Genomic DNA, 16,543 nt, shown 5'->3' on the forward strand with positions numbered 1-16,543 from the left:
GACTGACAGTTGTTGGGCTTTTTAACTGAGAGCTAACATATGCGTTTGAGTGACTTGTGTTGAGAGATATGTGCAAATGACATGAATTTAGCCCAGGATTATGCCCAGGGCTAGTCACTAAACATCTTGAAGCTTATTGTGCAAGAGCATGATAAGACCTTTAGAATCAAAATGTTGGCCCCATTCTCACATAATTTAACAAGCTGTATATTTTCCCAGGCCATCATGCTGTCTTTTAACTTTGCAGTATATTTGAATCCCAGCTTGTTCCTTTAAAGAGCTCCTATGAGTATTCCAGTAAACTATTACTCATGACTTGCTCTCACAATTCCTCTTGCCAGTTTCGAGCAAGGCACACAGACCACACTGTTGTTCCAACAAATTTCTGTGGAACAGAATGCTTATATGGAGCTACTTGGAAAAATGGGGTTTACTAACATTATTCCATGTTACAATTACAGGGTTTGAGTATGCTAGGTTAAAAAGACCAAATCACAACAGTTCATACTAATTAAATAGGCTAAGCAAGGCATGTTTTATTGAACAACACACCCTAGGGTCATCAGAACAAATTTCACTATTTGACTAAAATATCAATCTTGAGAGATGAATGTGAGAACAGATGTGGTTATGTTTTCAGCATTTTCACATGCTAATCCAGTGAGGTGGAGAGATACACAAAAGGTACATAACATGGAGTGCATTTTGCTGGAGCTAAACAAGATCACATTTAAATACAATCAAACAGCAAGAACATATAGAACAGAAAATTCAAATGGAATCTTTGGGAACACAGCCTTAATGCATATTACTCTCTACCCTTTAATACTTTAAAGATTTTCAAAGCTAAAATAATCAAGTCTGAAAACATGCACACACTACTAAGTGATTAGAAGTACAATGTAGCACATCACAACTGAGGCTAATCACTGTATTGCAACACTGTAAACCCAATAAATGTAAAAGAGGAAATTAGTAGATTTGCAAATAATATGAAGCGTGCATTTTGTTTAATCCTAATTTGGTGTGTGTATGTATATATATGTATGCATGCATGCATGCATGCACAGTAATTTTTCAATCTAAATGCCAAGATATTCTTATTTAGGTGTAGCAGACTGCCCAATTGTGATTTTAGAAGCAGCTCTCCACTTTGTACATTCAAAATAAAGCAACTTCACAGTAAATCAGTTTTGAAGCATTATAAGGCACAATGTGCTATGTAAGCTGAGACCTCTTGCAAGTGACCTAAATACACACCCTTATTAAGCCTTTCAAACTACTGCACAGTGTTTCATGATGAAATATGTAATGTCAGAAATTCTCACCAACGTGTTGCATGTATTTTCAGTCCTTCTCCTTGTTGATTTTAAATGGTTCACAGGCTCATTCCCAGACAAACTGTAAGCCACTGGCATTGATGACATTTAAACATGCAACAGTTGTACACTGTCATCTATACATTAGTTACATTAGTGCAATTAAGCTTAAGTAAAGAGTAAGTATACAGTCTACCATGATCCAATCCAACAGCATGTAATTATGAGTGTCTGGGACAACTCAGAGCAACTCTCCTAAAAGTATGATTACACAAACAGCAGTGTAAAATGATGGTAACATCATTGCCTCTGGCTGTTAATATGATCCAATACTCTGATTCTTCTGTAAATGAAGCAACTAACCCATATGCCTGGAAAACAAGGCTGGTTACAAAGTCATTAGACACGAAATTTCACATGTTCAGAAGTGTCATTTGCTGCCCTTTAAATGTATTGCACAAGCCCCCTCCCCTGAATGCCAGGACAATAATAAATAGTCATTAGATAAATGTTTCTCTTGACCTACATATATGTTAGGTCAAATACACTAGTATGTAGTACCATTCACAGATTTTCTCTTGGTTTTCAAGTAAAAAAGAAAAACAGTAAAACCAGAAATTACAAAGACCAACAGTGATCAGACTTATTAATCTGAACGTTTGAGATCATCTCCAAGAGATAAATTTACTGTTACTGAACCTATCGATCAGTCAATCACTGTTCTCAAGTGTACTTAAGTCACATTTCAGCTATGAGGCATTACAATCAGAAGATACAGACCAAGCACTTGAACCTCATGTCCCAAGATGCTGATGGATTCCAGGTTCTACCTTCTAATCACCAATTCATTTCAGATTACATCCATCTGATGGTGAAGTTCTGACCAAGGTTGAGACCCAAGTCTTCTACAGTCAACACCTAGAGAAACAGAGGGAAAAACATTATGCCTGATTTTACAGTAAAAAGGTTCATATGATCTTTAAGCCTTATCTTTAGGATCTGGAACCTGATTGGCTGTGTAGCTGAATTCAGCTTCTTGTGAGTTCACGATGACACTGTTCGGCTTGGTGTTCACACCATAAAACGAAACCATCTCCACTGTGATGTACGTGGCCTCCACATCACTGTGCACCACCTCTGAGGTCATTGTGTTCTGAGGAACATGGTGAATGTATGCATAAGTATTCTCTGGTAAAACTTCATACATAATTTTAGAACACTGGTGCTAGGTGAAGTTTATAGAAGGGGTGAGTATAGGTTGCCTCTCTGTAGATCTATTAAACAGTGCAATAATAATTACAATAAAGAACATAAAATTCTCAGATAGATCTGGATCATAAGTTCAATTTTGTTGTAGAATAACAATTGTTGTGCTAAACACATACAGCCATTTTACTCAATATGGTACCAAGCGAAAGAACTCACACCTTTGACTAATTGTCTAATTTTACTCAATTACAAACTGAATTTTATTTCTTAATTTCTGAAATAAAAAATTAAAGTTACATGGGGAGAAAAAAAAAAAAAAAAAAACACAAAAAATATTTTACGGGAAATAAAACAAAAATGCTTTTTTTTTTGCAATTATTCAATCCTCACATTTTAATATTTTTAAAAAGCCACCTTTTGCAGCAGTAACTAAACCTTTTTAGCATACATCACTGCAGACTGTTCAGAAGTGATTTTGTTCCTGGGAAATCTGCTCCAGGTTGTTCAAGTTGGATGATCACAGATTCAATTGGATTAATATTTAAATACCAGGGCGTCGCAGGCCACTAAGACGTGTACCCTAATTTGTTTTTGTTTTTTAACCTGTCCAATGACAGTTCATACAGTCATATATTTACCATCATTGTCCTGCTGAAACATGAAGTTTCTCCCAAGCTTTATGAGATGTTTACATCTGAAACAGTTACTGTTACTCCCTGCTGTTACTCTGGCTTTTCCCATCATCTATTCTTGCTTCCGTTTTAACAATATATGAAGTGCTTGCATAAGAGCATACCTAGTATGTGTGTGATGGTACCACCACCATAATTTGTTTCTTTCTACTTTCTTTGCCTCTCTCACAAATCCCCTTATTGTTTGCTCACAGATGTTTGAGGAATGAGCTTCTCTATGTAGTGTCTGGGTGGTCTAATGGTTCTGCTTCAGCTCCCTGATAATTGAGCCAATGCTCAATGGGACATCCAAACACTTACATACTGTTGTTTTTGCTTTGAATAATTTGCCTTTACCCTTTTCGCAATTTACATTTTTTATTTCATCTCCAACTTCTCTGGGTTGCTTTCTAGACTTCCTTTTCTGAACTGACCTTCATATTTCACAACTTATTAAATTAATCCCTTAATTTTTGTTTTTTATGCATAAAACATGGCTGGTATTTTTTTTTAATCATCATTCACAGGTAGAGGCTGACTACCTTGTTTCAGCACTGGATTTCAGTTTTAATACCTTTCTCAGTTTAAAGGTGATATAGGCATAGTGGCCAGTCTCGTATGTGTCGAGGGAATCTCTGTCGTCCCAAAAGAGATCTCCCTCTGCCAGGCCCTCTTCACTAAGACACGTGATCAAGTGCAAGGGCTGTCCACTGCTCACCCACAGAGTAGTGTTGGGTCTCTGCAAGGCAAACACGCACCCCCTTTAACACGACGCACTCTTGGCAGAACTTAAGCACAAGCACGCGCAACCGTTTGTCCGCATGAACGTCCATAACCTTATGAAGCACGCAAAGTACTGTGCTAGAGAAAAATAGTGAATATCGCTGATATCACGCATCCAGAATAGTGAAAGTCTATTCATTAGGCATGATACAGTAATATAAGGAGTTACAACTTCTAGACTCACCTTTAAAATATTATTTGGTACATTCGCAATGGTGATATGTATAGTAATAATAAAAATCTGACAACACATGCATAATTTTGTTTAAAGTAAAACCTTTGGTGCTCACGTTGACTCTTTAGGTAAGGATCTTGAGCACACATCAAACTCTATATGCCATATAATTTTTTGCACCAAGCACATTGTCTTATTGTTTCATAATTTAAAATACTTCCGCACTGCTGATTTCTTTGCTCTCTATAGCTGCATGTAAAGCTGTGCAGTGTACTGTGATCTGAGGCTTTATTAGTCAGTTTTTATTAAAGTGATCTTTGGCACAAAACAACAAGTCCCTAAATAATGGCACAGAAAGGGGCAGCACTTATAATGACACTGACCTGTGTCGGTGTGATGGTTCCTTCTCTCAGATGCAGAATGATTTTGTCCAGAGGTGCATGAAGCTTGACCTCTTCACCCTTGCTGACCAATGACTCGCCCTGAGTGCCAGGCACAATCACATATGCACATGGTCAACAAAACATATAGAAACTTTCACAGTTCTAAAACAGACTTCAGAAAACAATAGACAATATTTGTATGGGTTATTGCAGAAATATAGGAAACGCAGCTAACCGTGTAAAAGTCATACCAGACGCCCTTGGGCAAGTAGCCAACAACATAATCCACTCCTGGCTCCAAAACTGGTGTCACCAATAAACTCTTCCCCCATAGGAACTGTTTATCTATACTATATGTTTTGTTATCCAAAGGAAATCTGTAAGATAATGGACACAAAGTACAATAATATGTACCACAGGTTACATGTACTATGACTAATGACGTGTATTGTGCATGTACATTTGTGTTTGTGAGACTACGGCAACCAGGAGAGTCTTACTCAAAAAACAGAGGCCTGGCAACCGTGTGTCCATTGAGGTGGGCATGGTGGAAGAGTGTGTAGAGGAAGGGGAAGAGGGAATAGCGCAGCAGGAGGGCTTCCTTCATTGCTGCGCGCGCTGCAGGACTGAACATGGTCGGATCCTGAGCCTACGAAGAAGTGCAACAAAGACAACAGGGGGGAAAAAACATTGCATACAACAACTAACGTAAATACCAACAACCTTTAATTGGTAACATTCAGAACATTCCAGAAAGTTTGCTTGTTATGTTTGTTTTTTAAATTCAATCAGTTCTTGAGGATATAATATACATTATTATATAATATTCTGAAAGAATTCAGACTCTTCGCTCACTTTCTGTTGTGGATTTTGAATGCATAAAAAAACCAACATCAATCATTTTATCAAACAATGACAACACAAAGTCATGAAAACACATGTATTCTATCTGCATCAATTACCCTTGTGATGTGTCTGGAACTGGAAGTTGGAGTCAATCTGTTGCAATATGAAGTGACTGGACATAGTTTGGAAAGTCACACATCTAGGGCTAAAAAGGGCCCGTAGTCAGTCAATGCTGAATAAAAAGTAATCCACGAAGTCCAAGGTAAATCACACAACAAAATACACACTAAACATATACAGCATCTGACAAAGTTCTTAACCATTTATCCATAATAAGACGAAATACAAGACGAAACGTTTCATTCAGACTAGCACTTAACATAACTAGTTCACTAATCCACCAGCTAGCTTTGTCGGTCATATTATAGCAGATCAATCAACAAGCTTGACCTAACTATGTAGCAGCAAAGTCATAAACAATATCCAAGGCTTTGAATGACCACAGTGGCATCAACCATTTTGATGGCTAACACCATACCTACAGGGAAACATTGTGGTGGCAGAATCATGCTATGCGGGTGCTTCTCAACGACAGGGACAGGGAGTCTAGTAACAACTGAGGGACACATGAATACATCCAATTTCAGGAATATTCTGGAAGAAAACCTCTTCCAAAGCACATGCAAACTCAGACTGGAGTGGCATTTTCAACCTTCAACATGACAATGACCCAAAGCAAACAGAGAAAACACTGGAGCAGTTTCAGGTTAAGTCTCAATGTCCTTGAGTGGCTTAGCAAAGCCCAGACTTAAATCCCATTGAACATCCATGGTGAGATCTGAAGACAGCTGTTCAGACACTCACCAGCCAATCTGACAAAGCTTGAGGCTTTGCTATGAAGAGCGGGATAGCCTGCCCAAATTCATGCTTGCGGAGACATATCCAAGAAGAACTGCAGCTGAAATTGCTGCTAAATGGGCTTGGACAAAGTACTGAATAAATAGTCAGAATACTTTTGTGAATGAGATTTGAGTTTCTGATTTTTAAAACATTTTTTAAAACTCTGTAAAAACATGTTTCACTTCATCATAATGGGCAATTATGATGAGCAATTATATCCATTCAAAATCAAATTCACAACACAAAGTACACAACAAGCTGTCTGAATACTTTCCGAATCCATTGTACACTTGTATATCTAAAGTGCCTACGTGCACGCACACACACATCCCCACACCCACCCACCCACCCACCCCCACACCCACCCACCCTCACACCCACCCACCCTACCTGTGATTCTTTGGTGTTATGATTTCTGCTTAACGGGTAGAATGTGCCCAACTGAGTCCAGCGCACACAGAGCTCTTCGGTGCTATTGTCTGAAAAGCCACATATGTCTGCTCCCACCAGCGGAATGCCCAAAAGGTTAAAGGTCAGCATGCCTGCATGGAGAGCCAGGATGAAAAGACAACGAGCTATAAACCCATCCATGCACTGCATTAAGCTCAGATGCATTGAGGCCCTGTGTAGGAGTGAGTTCTCATATTCCTTTGCCTCATTACCTGGAATGGACATGTATAAATCTTTCCATCGACTCCTATTGTCCCCAAGCCAGTGGCCGGAGTACAAGCCCTGACTCGGAAACGTGGAGCGGGAAATCACAAATGGACGCTTCCCCAGGATCCTCTTCAAAGCGCTGATGCACCCAGACAGCCCCCAAACACACACACAAACAATACAGAGACCCTGATAGCAAGAACCTATTAGCTTACACACTCAAAGATTCCAGGAGACAGCAGGCACACACATCACAGTGGACGTGCACAAATACTGGTCAGTTTCACCTTTTCCCTCCATCCCTCCCAATTAAACTCATTCGATTAATGACAAAACTGAACCAAATGTAACACTAACCTGTAGTAAGTCCGACTCTCGATACCTATAGAGGTGTACCCTTGGTATATAGAAATACAGATCTGTATAGAAATACATGTGTAGAAACGACTGTCTGCATGTGCGAGGTACCTTGCTGAAGCCTTGGCCTCCATGAGCCCATACAAGCTGTGCACATTGTAGTGAGAGGTGGTTTTGTGCTGTGCAGATGCACACACTGTCTTAGCCCTCAGAGTGCCCCCCAGAACACCTACATCAACCGCAAACAACCAAAAGAACATGAAGGACTTAGCTGAGGGACCCTGTTTGTCAAATGCTCATACAGTACATAATGAAAAAGTCACCTGGTGTGTAAGGAGGGGTTTCTAATTCATTTTCAGGGCAGCCATTCACAGACCCATCAAAAAAATTGGACGGTTCATTCATATCCTGGAAAAGGGAGACAGAATTAAGACAGTGTATAGGCACAGGTCTGCCATTATGTAACCATGATCCCAATCTTTACTCACAATCCACAGCCCATCGAATGGAACTTTGCTGTGAAATTTCTGAAGGTTTTGGTACCACCATTCATGTGTGTCTGGGTTAGAGAAGTCTGGGAAAGCCGTGAGTCCGGGCCAGACCTGAAGAGGGAGTCTAGGTTTAAAACAGGACACATTCTCCCACTTTACCAGAAAGGAGAGCCCTATCTTAAAGTATCCAGGAAGAGCAGGATTGCTTATTTTCAAAGCATCTGCGTGATCCTCAGAAGCAGATAGAATTACTAAAATTGAAATTTTTTGCGCCCCTATTGTATCTGTCAAGAAAACAAAGACTTAAATGCATTTGGTGTTTGGCCAGATGTCTCGTTTAGTAAACTTGTCAGTAAACAAAACTGGGCCTACAATGTCTGTCTGGCACGCATCTTAGTGGTCATCAAAGATATGCCTGCATATATGTATGAAGCTTAACCTTATCGTAGCTCTTTATCTGAAGATTCCATAGCTCTTCATCTCGCAATGTTTACACATTACCTGTTTGTTTACATTACCCATTAAGCATACTTGTTATATAATTTAACACATAGCAGCACCATTTCTACAAGCTTTTAACATTGTGAATCATTGCTAAAGCCTGTGCAGACTTCAACTTTTTTGAACCTGATTCATTTATGATTATACATATCATGCTCTAACTTCACTATATCATGGATAAGCCTGCCAATAGCATGGATAAGCGTTTCAGTGCATCTGCTGCTACTGCTGTGTACCTTCCCAATAAGCAGGTCTCCACTGGAGTTGTTGATGAAGATGTCTTTCCTTATTCCCTCATCAAAAGGCCAATAAGAACCAGCAGGCTGTGTACTGCTTATACCAGGATCCTCATATAGAAGAGAGACAAAGCAAGGTAAATACATACATGCAAACTGTGAGGAGTAACAAAAGGAAAGAGGTTTTAGTGTTATGTAAATCAAAGTGTGTGTTTACCAGAATCATGACATAGTGCTGGTTATTTATGTGAAGGTCATTCACAAGATTAGGCAGGGTTGAGAAGTTCACAGGGTTGTAGGTGAAGTCTAGGGCATTGTCCATGTAGTCAATGTCATTCCACTGTACATCCTAAAACATGAAAATAGTATTTCCTAAAACACTCTGAAACAAATACTAGCAACTAAAGTCATGCCAGATGCATTTAAACATACATGGGTATTTAAAAGGCTATGGTGTTTGCTATGTTACTTTATTTTTGAGCTCAGTTATGGGTTGTGGACAGACAGACAGACAGACAGACAGACAGACAGACAGACAGACAGACAGACAGACAGACAGACAGACAGACAGACAGACAGACAGACAGACAGACAGACAGACAGACAGACAGACAGACAGACAGACAGACAGACAGACAGACAGACAGACAGACAGACAGACAGACAGACAGACAGACAGACAGACAGACAGACAGACAGACAGACAGACAGACAGACAGACAGACAGACAGACAGACAGACAGACAGACAGACAGACAGACAAAAGAGAAAGGCTGGGCACAAGATGCCTTTGCAGTTCTTCTCAGTTATTCAGTGCCATCACAGAAATATATACTGCTCTAATGCTTTAACGCTATGCACGATTTACTGCCACAGATTTATTGCTTTCTGCAAAGCAGTTATTTGGTTTATGAGACCTATTACATATAAGCAATCTTCACTAAGAAGCATGTAGCACCGCCTGCTGGACTGTAATGCTACTGCAAACAGACCTCAGCCGCTGGCAAGTTAGGAGCCGCGAGAACAAAATTCACAAGCAAACCTTTGGGGGTCTTTCACCAGTAAAAATATCTAACAGGTATATACCATACAATCAGAAAGAGGTTATCAGTCAGATACATTTCAGCTGTATAAACTCAATGATACTGCACTCCACACACTAGCAGCACAAATTCCACAGACTTTACACACGTCGATCCAGATTTCAAATCAGCTCTATTGTCCTCGACACCAATGTAGTGACAATTAGCAAACATCATGGAAGAACAGCAGGCAGGTCTAAATTTATGTTAAGGCATGGAAGATGCACTTCCAACAAACAAAATGTTAACATATACCAATACAGGTCCATGTAATGCTTTCGTGCTGACATTGAATCCTTTTTCAGTTAATTTGTTGCACCACCAATGTGCTTCAGTTAAACAGCCTTTATATTTGGCAAAAACTGCTAGCCAATAATGAAAATAATGTATCTGAACAACAGAGCAAGCAAATAAAGTTGAACATGAAATGGAATTAGGCCACTCTAATGTTGAAGCTACTACTTAATATGTAAATTTTCTGGAGTGTGCTGCTAAACCATATTATTGCTTGCATGTGGTTGGCTTATATAAAACTACCTGCGGGATGCAGTAAACTAGATAAGATGCACTGTTAGGAAATCGGTGTCATCCAAAGAACTAATGCAACTCTTTAGTAATGGTGAACTCAGAATGCCTCATCATAACCAAATGGGTCATGTTCATGTGTGCCATGCTGTGGAATGACTGTGTCCTGCGCTAACATTCAATGCTGCAGAAATGCTCCAAAACCTGCTCTCAACACTACAACATTCAGGGGGGTAAGAAACTCCAAAGCATTCATATTACGATTGCCTATTATGCGTGAGGAATGCTTTGTTATGTTGAGCCTCGTGAATGAAGGACCTGTGCTTTAAATATCTATATTTTATACACTCACTCAATCTTTCACCCAAACAATTTAGCTTAGTAAAAACAGAACTGACTGGTAAAAATGATACCTGGGGTATGCCATAGTTCCTCATTTCTTTCACGACCTCCCATGTTTTATTACTGGAGTCATAGCCCCAGCGACAAAGGTGATATCCCAGTGCCCAGTACACAGGCATGGCAGGCTTTCCTAGATGGTGGGTACAGTCAAGGCAAAAAGAAAGAAAAAGGGAACATAAATAAATCACGTAGACTGGTTTCTAGTTTGCTGACTTGATTAGTGTTTTGATGCTTGGAAAAATAAATAAATAAATAAATAAAAATCAGCAGGAAAAAACATTCTGACCTATGACCTCCAAGTACTCTCCGATCACAGAAGCTGGATCAGGCCCCAGGAAGACATACAAGTCCAGTATTCCCCCAACGGTGCGCCATGTGAGTGCTGGTGCCGGTTGGAGAACAACATCTGGGGGGTGGGGGATGCATTCACAAATCAACATGCAGGAACATAGGCTCTCCTAGCTGTTATGATACACTAGCAACACGGCACAACAGCTCCTGTAACACTGAAAGGCCTTTCCCCCATGATTTACTGCAGCTTTACTGGTATTACTGCACAAAGTCCATCACTCAAAGATGCAGATAAGTAGAATTGGGGATAGCCACATGTGTGTGTGTGTGTGTGTTTGTGTGGTGTTTTTTACTTATAGCACAAAGTAACCTTTGAAAATCAAGAGACACCTATTGCACAGAATTCTGAGTTGAGAGCAGAGACTGCTGTGATATTAATGCACTAATTAAGGAGAACTAATAACATGTTGCATGATAAAAGCAATGCATAATTCAATAAAATAAATGCAGTAGGTTCTTTTAAAACTGTGATAGAGATTTGGAGTATGTTTGCTCTCGTACCAAGAAAACATCAAAACAATAAAATGTTGTGCTGTGGGTCGATTCATTCAAATCGCAACAGTCCCCCAGGCAAAGAAGAAAAGCCACATAATAGACCACACTAAATATCCACCATCCATCAAGGTACAGTTTGCAGATTCACTTCGGGAGTGACTTTTCAGTTTGTAAAGATATTGCAGGCGGGAGCTTTACACAATAGTTCTATGAACCACCGGGCTCCTTCCCTGATATGCATATTGAATTAGCTCTCTGTGGGTGGGTGGGGGTTAACTCACCCATAGCATTGCTGTTGAGTAGAAACAACCCGTGCGCCAGTCCATCAGACTCCATAAGAAGGGAAAACGGATGAGCACCATAAAGGTTAGTCAACTCCTACGAGATAGAAAGATGAGTGAAGTGAATTTGCAATGTAATTTTCAAAAATAAAAGTCCCATAAATCCATCAAGTAATTACACCAAAATTACATAGAAAAGGTATGTGCGGAAAAGGTTTTGAGAGAAAAGAAGCTGTATGAGCAAGATGCTTTATGCAAGAAAAACAATTTCAAGATGTTTGAAACATAACATTAGTTCCATGGGTTTCCAAGGTTATAAGAGTGAAATCATAATGGTGATTACCACAGGTGCTGCATCACGAGCCCACATGGTGAGTGTGTTCCACTGCACATCATGCAGAAGGTTGGAGCGATGCTCACCCAGACCATAGACAAAAGTGGATGGCAACGACGTGGACATCTGCAGGAACTGATCCGCATAGAAGAGTGGGGCCACTGTAGTGTTCAACCTAAGAGAAAAATTACATGGTAGGCACATATTAGGGAGTGCCCCTCTTCTGTCTGGCCTTGTTAATGCAAATGCAAAGGGATTCCCCTTCTTCTAAACAGCTCTTAAATGTTTCACTTTATACCACAATGGGCCTGTTGCCCAGAGCCAAAGCATATGCTTGTTTCAAAGAGAGTTTTTTTGGCATTGTCATTGCAATTTAGTCCTAGTATTAATCCATGTTTACATTTTACGTTTATAGCATTTAGCAGACGCTTTTATCCGAAACAACTTGCAATTATGACTAAACATAATTCGAGCAACTGCAGGTTAATGGCCTTGATCAAGGGCTCAACAGTGGCAACCTGGCAGAGGTGGTGCTTGAGCCAGCAACCTTCTGATTACTAATCAAGTAACCTACCTTAACCCCTGGCCAAAATCTCAGAAACTTATTTCTTCCACAACTTTCATTTTAGACATGGCACTTACAAAACAGCGCCGTTTTGTTTCCTCTTGACAATGAGCCCAAACGGTTTTTTGATGAACTCCACAGTATACATTGGATTTGGAGCCCTTGTTTTCACCACAGGCACGTCAATGGGCACCTCATACCTCTCATTTGCTGGGTCTGTTATCTGAAATACAGAGATGCTTGTAAGAACTGTTGAGAGAAAAAACAAAACAAAAACATCCTACTAGATTAGCCAGTACTAAAACTAGTAAGTCAATGATAAGGGAAAAAGCCTAAATCAAACCCAGTTCACTCACTTTCATGCGCAGTCGGTTGTTGGACTCGTATAGCACATCAAACTGCAATGTCTCTATGTCCTTAGGGTAGTAGGTCTTCTGTGTACGGATCAGTTTCCCCGTATAACCCATCTCCACGTCATTGATGGCCACCAGCTCATAAGATGGAAAGTCTGGTGGATAAAAGCAATATGGCACTCCGTTCTGCCCCGGTGGGCGGGCCTTTGAGTCATGCACAAAACAACAATTCCTGGCATGACACATCTCCTCGGTTACCACAACGCCTCTCTCTGGGTAGCAGTCGAACCTCCAAGCCTCTGCAATAAGGGAGCAGGCCTCTGGCTGCTGTGTCCCACCTCCCTGCCCCCTGGTCTGGCTTGAAGGGCCCACTGGTGTCAGAGGTTTGTGGACTTCTGAGGAAGGAGGACTCCGTAGCCAAAGTACAGTTCCCAATAACCAGATGGCAAGGACGACAAGAATAAGCCCTCCTAGGGTCAAAAGAGCGGTGGTGGAGGAACATTGTGGTCTCCGGGCTAGCAGAGGAAGCTCTGGATCTTCAGCTCTCACCGCACTGTTCCCAGAATCATCAGGAGGAGGCTCCAGAAGAGGAGCACCAGAAAAGTGCACCTCCTCTGGGCTCAGCCTCTTATAAGATACCATGGCAAGGAGCTGGGGATGAAGGCAAGGCAGTGCATTAGCCTTAAACTGATGTATTGCCCTTGTGGAGAAAATTCTTCATCTGCTCATACTGCACTGACTGTCTTGTGCTGAATTAACCTCATTGTTTCTCACTGTGAAAAAGCTTAATTAACATTTACAAAGCAAACATGCATGGAGCACATCCCCTAAATGTATTTATATATTTCACTACATACAAGACATAGACCTATATTTAGAGGTCTACAGTTACATGTTTTTACTGGAAAGCTTTTTATTAATGCGTTGAAATATAAAAGATAACAGGCAATCTTTCATCAGCTCATTTGTTCAGAGAGCAGTACAAACTATGCATCTATTACTTGGTATTGTATTTCAGATAAACTGCTGACGTTGTACATGAAAAGGTCAAATGACTGACTAAGCATGGCACATATCCAGACATGAAACAATTTGTTGGAACCCTTACAGCTCACTGAAATAATGCTTCATTCCTCCTTAAAAGTGATTAAATTAAAAGCCACTGTCATGTCTATGGTATGTCAGAGTAAAGCAAAGGAAGTGTGAAAAGAGAAATTACTGCTTGTTCCACAAAAACATTCTAAAATGGCCTGAGCAGATTTTTTGGTACACATAGAAAGATTATAAATAACTGGATTATAGTGATGCTTCAAATTCTTATTTAGTGTCACATCTTCGATCTTGGCTCAGTTCCTATAATTGCAAATATTTAAGTATAAGATTAATGGGACTTCCCTGAATGTGACCACAAGAGGAAAATCAGCCCCAGATTGAACATACAGAACCAAAAAAAAAAGTTCAAGGTACATCAGTGTCAGATCATGCCATCCGTCGCTTTTTAGCAACAGTGGGCTTCATGGAAAAAGACCTAGGAGGACTGCACTGTTGGAAAAAACAAAAACAAAACCCCAAAAAATGAATTTGCATCTGGGACAGGTTCCTTGAATCTGTGCAAGGCACAATGAAATCTCAAGACCATCAATGCACTCTGGAACAAAAAGCACTGTCCAGTGTCAAAGTTCTGACTTAGTCGCAGCTCATTGATCCTCGAACAGGATAATGCGCCCTAAACACAACCAAAAACGAAATATTCTGAAATGGCCTGATCGGAATCCTAACGAACATTTAAGGAAACATCTGAAATACGCAATCTGGAGAAAGCACCCCTCAGATATCTGTTGCAGTTTGCTCAGGAAGAATAGATAAAACTACTTGTTGACAGAAGTCTCCGAGAACTACAGAAATCGCTTGTTGCAGTCATTGCCTCTAAAGGTTGTGCAGCAACGTTATGGGTCCCATTATTTTTGCTTTCCGTGAATCAAATCAAAGACTTATTTTTATTATATATGAAATACACATTGAGGAATGTCAATTAGTTTTGTTAATTTCAAACAAAACCGTAGGTTCTTCTTTCTTCGTGGAAGGGTACAGCTTCTGCAGCAGCCAGACTGCTAACTTAGGTTAGGTACGCTAACGCTAACTAACTAGCCTGCTAACGCTTAAATCTCTATAGCAAAAAAACCCAACAATGAACCATCAGACATTTTACTTTCGACATTTCATTCATCGAGATACGGTTCCAGCCTACCAAAGTAAGAAACATATTCGCCATGTAGAGGAACTGTTTTACTGTCCAAATGTAACCTATAGGTCGACTAGGTAGCTAACTAGCTATAGTTGTGACCAAGGGGAGTCACCAAAGCGATTAAACTCATCTATCGCCATCTTAGCTACCTAAAGAGAAACAACTAACGTTAGCTAAGCTAGCTAGATCAACGCAAACGGCAACTGGCCTGTGAACTCTTATTACTCTAATTGTAACAACATTAAACAAGTCTCTAGCTTGCTAGATAAGTCAACCGTAAATTATAACTAGAAAACCCAGCTCGCTAGCAAGCTACATTATTCTCATACTTTCTTATGCCGTGGTGCGTGACTGACTAATTACATTATTTAAATCTGTGATTTCTACATAAATTACAGTATACAATATTTGTCGTATTGCTTTTTTTTCGAACACTAATAGCGTTACATGTTCCCTACAACTAACGTTAGCTAGCCATTCTTGTAAGTACAACAGACCGTATCCTTATACAGCTACAGAAGCAGAACCAAATTAACTACCGGCAGGTACATCAATCGAACAATTAGATATAATTCATATTATTTACAATACAACCTAGCTAACAGACCAACTTTCGCGTACCTTATGACTGAAGACACATTCGCAAAAGGTTACATGCCGCAGCAAACACCACCACTCCGCATAGCCAGAGAGGTCTTGTAACGTTAACGTTAGCGAGCGTTAATTATTTCACGTTATTAGCACGTTTGCATGTTCGGGTGTCATGTTGTTGTGGTCCCGCGCGTTTGCCTCAAACACTTACGCCATCTATTGTCCTGGAGACAGGATCATGTATAATTATTTCGACTTATTATTGAGATAATAAGTGTATTTAAAAATGAAACAAAGAAGCGACTTTTACTTTTGACATGCGTTACAGCGTTGTTTCCCTTAGATAAAGCTAGTAGAAAAATTGTCGTTACACCCGACGCAGTGTATCACTCCAGATTTTCCAGCAGATGGTCTCAGCGTTTTATATATGAATCGCGCGCGTAAGTAGGCGCGTAGTCAATTATCAGTTTCACATCTTCCCACCAAGATGACTGACAGCTGTGAGTAAAAAAAAACCAAAAAAACAACAACTAACAGAACCAATAATTAGACAGTACAGAAGACAATCGTAGTGGATTCACGTGTTATCTTTATTATTCCATAACTCAGAGAAAGTCTCATCTTCTTGAATAAGAAACTGATAAGTTGACATAATTTAATACATTTTCTTGTGATGAAAATTAGTTTTCCCACAAGACGTGGAATGTACCTGTACAACGCAGGCTTTCCCTACAAACATAAACTGCCTGTTTACAGATTTTGTGCAGTATGCTGTTTTCCAGCCTCCCCAT

The 16,543-nt window shown here is 40.0% G+C and overlaps 1 protein-coding gene across 1 annotated transcript; it reads right to left on the minus strand.

The window, feature by feature from the left end:
- Positions 1–505: 505 nt before the first annotated feature.
- Positions 506–15,913, minus strand: si:ch73-12o23.1 (lysosomal alpha-glucosidase). The gene is made up of 20 exons (XM_027006149.2): positions 15,783–15,913; positions 12,920–13,567; positions 12,641–12,786; positions 12,008–12,173; positions 11,665–11,761; positions 10,824–10,943; positions 10,549–10,667; positions 8,746–8,877; positions 8,529–8,639; positions 7,789–7,902; positions 7,624–7,708; positions 7,412–7,529; positions 6,949–7,082; positions 6,677–6,828; positions 5,041–5,189; positions 4,776–4,917; positions 4,541–4,639; positions 3,774–3,938; positions 2,326–2,472; positions 506–2,237 (listed from the first exon to the last, which is right to left on the minus strand). The coding sequence occupies exons 2-20, from the start codon at positions 13,556–13,558 to the stop codon at positions 2,175–2,177; spliced, it is 2,898 nt and encodes a 965-aa protein (XP_026861950.2). The 5' UTR covers positions 13,559–13,567; positions 15,783–15,913; the 3' UTR covers positions 506–2,174.
- Positions 15,914–16,543: the final 630 nt, after the last annotated feature.

The sequence above is a fragment of the Electrophorus electricus genome, chromosome 16, assembly GCF_013358815.1.
Source record: "Electrophorus electricus isolate fEleEle1 chromosome 16, fEleEle1.pri, whole genome shotgun sequence".
Lineage (NCBI taxonomy): Eukaryota > Metazoa > Chordata > Actinopteri > Gymnotiformes > Gymnotidae > Electrophorus > Electrophorus electricus.

What these genes read in the sequence shown, in the direction of transcription:
- si:ch73-12o23.1 (XM_027006149.2), bottom strand. Translation starts at nt 13,558, where the DNA reads ATGGTATCTTATAAGAGGCTGAGCCCAGAGGAGGTGCACTTTTCTGGT. An exon ending in GAGGCCAAGGCTTCAGCAAG is followed by an intron (nt 7,083 to 7,411) that starts GTACCTCGCACA and finishes TGGGTGCATCAG; the next exon opens with CGCTTTGAAGAGGATCCTGG. An exon ending in GCCAGGCCTCTGTTTTTTGA is followed by an intron (nt 4,918 to 5,040) that starts GTAAGACTCTCC and finishes ATTATCTTACAG; the next exon opens with ATTTCCTTTGGATAACAAAA.